Source organism: Trypanosoma conorhini (assembly GCF_003719485.1).
Source record: "Trypanosoma conorhini strain 025E chromosome Unknown Tco_14.4_contig_00595, whole genome shotgun sequence".
NCBI classification, from domain to species: Eukaryota; Euglenozoa; class Kinetoplastea; order Trypanosomatida; family Trypanosomatidae; genus Trypanosoma; species Trypanosoma conorhini.
In genome coordinates, this window is record NW_021704668.1 from 5,442 (window position 1) to 9,565 (window position 4,124).

The window sequence follows — 4,124 nt, forward strand, 5'->3', positions numbered from 1 at the left end:
ATATATATATATATATATATATTAGACCCTGTCGGGGCACGGCGGTGTGGGTCGCACACGGAAAGAAGCGCACAAAGCCTCGGAAAACAACAATAATAAAAGACGCCTGAGACGTTAAAGACTCCCCAAGACACTTTTATACCACGCAACGGCGGCAGTGAAACCGCGGGTGGTGGTATGTTACTCTGCACCTTCTAAGAGTCAGACGGCGGGAATGTTGTTTTCCCAGCTGCCCGGTCTCCGTACAGTTCCTTGTCTGGGTGTTGCTGCTGAATGCCGATGCCGACCGCACACACACCCTTTTTCTTCTCTATTACGACCCACGTTCTTTCTTTCTTTCTTTCTTTTTTTTTACTTCCCTCCTCTTCTCTCGCTGCCGCCGCTGTTGCTGACCCGGGGGGAGGGTTTCGATGTACAGAAATCAACGTGGGAGCCTACACAAGTCAAACAACAACAACAACAACAACAGCACGCACACACAAAAAAAAAGCTGGCCTCTAGCTTGAGTCGTGTTCTGCGGCGTCACAGTCACGACACAACACACTGGCGGATGAAACAAACACGCACGCCCGCACACGCACCGACTTCCTCTGCCTTCAGGCAAAGAAAAATAAAGACGGAGTCCTTCCTCGCTCGTTAGTTGGCCGCCTTATTCTCCCCTGCACCCCCGCAGTTGGCTTCCTCCCGGTGGGGGAAATATATATCGACAGACAAATATACGCAAGAGCTGACGCTTTGTGTACCCTTCTATTTATGAACAACAGACAACCACAGACACAAACGCACAGAAGGAGGAAAACTATATATATATATATATATGTCACACCGCTCGCAATAACCGTACGGCGGGATGTGCGTCTCTCTTTGTGTGTGTGTGTGTGTGTGTGTGCGTGTGTGTGCGTGTATGTGTGTCGGTGTGTCAAACACAAACCCGAGAAAACAACAAACAAGACAAAAAGCTCAATTAAAGTAAAAATGAGAGTGAGGTGAGGACCTCTGTGCCTACGCTTCTACAGACGGCAGAAAAAAAAGCGAAAAGAAGAAGAAGAAAAAGCAAGAGGCCAAGTACGTTTGTGGGAGTGGGGATGAAGCACGAGAAGAAGTCGGTGAAGTTTGCGGCGGGGCAGCACCGCAGAGTGGCAGTTAAACGGCAGCAATGGGAAGAGAGACGGAAGAAGAAGACAGGCCGCGGCGGGGATACACGGCCTTCTCTCACTCGCTCGCTTTCCTTCTCGCCCTCGCTTCCTGCCAACCAGCGACTGCACACACGTGTATCCGCCAAGAGGAAAAACACATAAAACAGAGAGGAAAAGGCAGAAAAACTCTCGCCCACATGTTCTCAAAACCCTTCAGTGGGCCTCCCTCACTCAAACTCGTTCAGGCACGATTCCACAACGCTCAGAAGATTCTTGTTTTCCAGCGCCGCCGCCACCCGTTCCTTGTCCTTCAGTTGCTTGTTCACCTGCTCCTCCTGCTCGTGCGAGCCGGGGGCGACGCACACGTCCAGCTTCGTCCCACGCGGCAGTGAACGCTGCAGCTTAAGACGGATGCACAAGCCAATCAGCGTCGTCATGCTGCAGTGCGGGACGGTGGGGGTGAACTGCACCCGCACCGTCTGCCTCGCCTCGTCCACGTCAATAAGTTCCGGCTCCACGACCTTCAGCTCCTCGAGGGTGTTGGGATGCTCAGGGTCACGTATGTTGCGAATGTGATGGAATACCTCCAGGGAGTCGATGGGGTCGCGAAGGGCGTCGTCCCGCTCCTGCAGCAACTCCTCCGCAGAGCGCCGCGGGGGATGGTGAAGGGAGCCGCGAAAGACGGTGGGGTTCGGGTTCACGAGCTCCGTCATGGAAGCCGGTTGCGCCTCCTCTCTCTCCTGCACCACAAACTGCAACACGCAACCCAAGAACTATGGCAGAGCAGCACGCACACGCGCACACGCCAAAAAAAAAAGGCAATGAAGAGAAGGACAAAATACCTGCCGCACAGCAGGCAACCGCAACGATGAAATCCAACGGACGGTTCAACGCACACGCGCAAAGAGAGATCAACCAATAAAAAAGGAATAGAGGGCACCGCACAAACATAATTCAATTATCTTTCATGGCGTGTACTGTGAGACACCAAAGCACCCGGTCACAACCGCACAGAACCTTAAGAAATGGGTAAGAAGAATTAGTCTCCATGTGTGTATATAAAGATTTCTTTTTATTTCCCCCTCTCTTTTGTGTGCTTTCCATTTTTATTCGTATGCATGGCCCCGCCTTCGGTGTATTGCACCCACCTGAATTGAATACTACCAGACCGTTACGCGGGCTCCTCCATAAGTGAGACGAAGTTTCCACCATGTTTACTTATCCCAGAGAAATAAATTTAACTGGGTATATTTGCTTAGCTAATCAAGACGGCAGGGACACAAACACCTCATCTATTCACGGCCACGCTTCATTTGATTGCTGGGACGGCCTTGAGGGCTCTGCTTCTGCTGATTGCTGGGACGGCCCTGAGGGCTCTGCATCTGCTGATTGCTGGGACGGCCCTGAGGGCTCTGCTTCTGCTGATTGCTGGGACGGCCCTGAGGGCTCTGCATCTGCTGCGAGTTCCTTTGGGCCTGGGAAGCCTCTTCTGTCTTGGCACGCTTCACCGGCTGCTCCTCGCCCTCACCTTCCTCATCGTGCGCCTCATCTTCTTTGTCTTCTTCTTCGGCTTCATCGTCCTCTTCATCGTCAGCCGCGTCCAGGGCCGCCTTCGCCTCTCCCTCCTCCCCCTCCTCGCTTCCCTCGCTCTCACTCTCCTCCTTGTGGTGGCCGTTCTGCGGCGCCTGCGTCGGGTCTTGTCCCCGCAGCTCTGCCTCCTCGTCACTCACGGGCAAATCGTTCGCACCCTCCTCATCATCCTCCTCCTCCTCCTCGTCGCTGTCCCCGGCGCCTTGGAGGGCGGCGTCAAGCTCCTGTTGGTAGCCGCAGCAATGCAGTGTCGCGTTCCCCTTGACGCGGAAAACAATCTTCTGTGCCTCATTAAAGATAAGATCGGTCGCGTTCTGAAGGATGCTCTGAGACGCATCGAGAGTCGCAATGGCGTATGACTTGCCGTCCACCGTCGCGTACAGTGTGCTGCGTCCCTTGCCTGCATGCGGGATCGACACGACGGAGAGGTGAAAGCCGTGAAGTGGCGGCAGCGCCAGGGTGTACTCCTTACCGGGCACCACCTCGAAGGCGTGAAATTCCTGCATGGCTTCACTGTTTTGCCTGTTCTCTTATTATTCCCTTGTATCCGCAACTAGTTGCAACTGCCCTTCTTACCTGCCGGGTTTGCTGTTATTCGCAGAGATTAACCTGGGCGCGCGCGCACACACACACAACAGCATCCATGGCGTAGCAAAAAACAACAACGACAATGTACGGAGGAAAAGGCCGCTGGAATAAACAAACAAACAAACAAGAAGAAGAATCATCAAAAATCGATACTGATATTTTGTTTTTCATATCGTTTTCTTTTTCTCCTTTATATTTGTGCGTTAAGGGAAAGAAATGCAACGACGGGCTCACGCACGCAGCGGGGCACGCCCATGCGTCTAGCCGCCTCCATCGGTGCTTACGCCACAGCGATACTCCATCCCCCCTCACTCCCAAAAAAAAAAAACAAAGAAAGCAGTGAGTAGGGTCCTAACCCGTATCTGCCTCAGATCTCATCATAGTTCAGCTATGCGCTAAGGCCGCGCCTCTACGGCCGCCGCCGCCGCCTAGTCCTAGAAGCAGCACCAAAGAAAAGGAGAGAGAGGCGGAGAAGCCGTCTGCGGGGGACGCAGGGGGAAGCAAAAAAGCGCAAAAGACGAGAGGCCGCACATAGAAACAGACAGACAGGAGCCGCCACTATCATTCGTAGCACATCCCAACACCTCACACACAGCGAGAGATTGAAACCCCCGCTGGAAGTCTCTTAGTATCCCTCTCCGCAGAGGGAAGGGGGCGTCAGTTTGTTTTTCTTCAAATGTTTCATGTTTTTTTCACTTTAAGTTTACTTTATCTTACAATTCGTTTATGCCGCTTAACTCCGAAAAGTCCCCCTACAAACGAACTCCCTTAAACAAGTTTACGAGGGAGGGGCAAGACAAAAAAAGAAAA

General features: G+C 52.7%; 2 protein-coding genes across 2 annotated transcripts, besides 8 other annotated features; both read right to left on the bottom strand.

Moving 5' to 3' along the window:
* Positions 1–22: a microsatellite.
* Positions 23–325: 303 nt separating this feature from the next.
* Positions 326–372: a microsatellite.
* A 74-nt stretch (positions 373–446) lies between these two features.
* Positions 447–488: a microsatellite.
* Positions 489–800: 312 nt separating this feature from the next.
* Positions 801–819: a microsatellite.
* Positions 820–865: 46 nt separating this feature from the next.
* Positions 866–912: a microsatellite.
* Positions 913–1,021: 109 nt separating this feature from the next.
* Positions 1,022–1,059: a sequence feature (GA-rich).
* Positions 1,060–1,363: 304 nt separating this feature from the next.
* On the bottom strand, positions 1,364–1,849 carry Tco025E_07568 (MIP18 family protein; the record flags this gene model as incomplete). Its single annotated transcript, XM_029374433.1, has 1 exon — positions 1,364–1,849. The coding sequence occupies one exon, from the start codon at positions 1,847–1,849 to the stop codon at positions 1,364–1,366; it is 486 nt and encodes a 161-aa protein (XP_029225551.1).
* A 579-nt stretch (positions 1,850–2,428) lies between these two features.
* Positions 2,429–3,232, bottom strand: Tco025E_07569 (nucleolar RNA-binding protein; the record flags this gene model as incomplete). The annotated part of the gene is made up of 1 exon (XM_029374434.1): positions 2,429–3,232. The coding sequence occupies one exon, from the start codon at positions 3,230–3,232 to the stop codon at positions 2,429–2,431; it is 804 nt and encodes a 267-aa protein (XP_029225552.1).
* Positions 3,233–3,420: 188 nt separating this feature from the next.
* Positions 3,421–3,441: a microsatellite.
* A 273-nt stretch (positions 3,442–3,714) lies between these two features.
* Positions 3,715–3,743: a microsatellite.
* Positions 3,744–4,124: the final 381 nt, after the last annotated feature.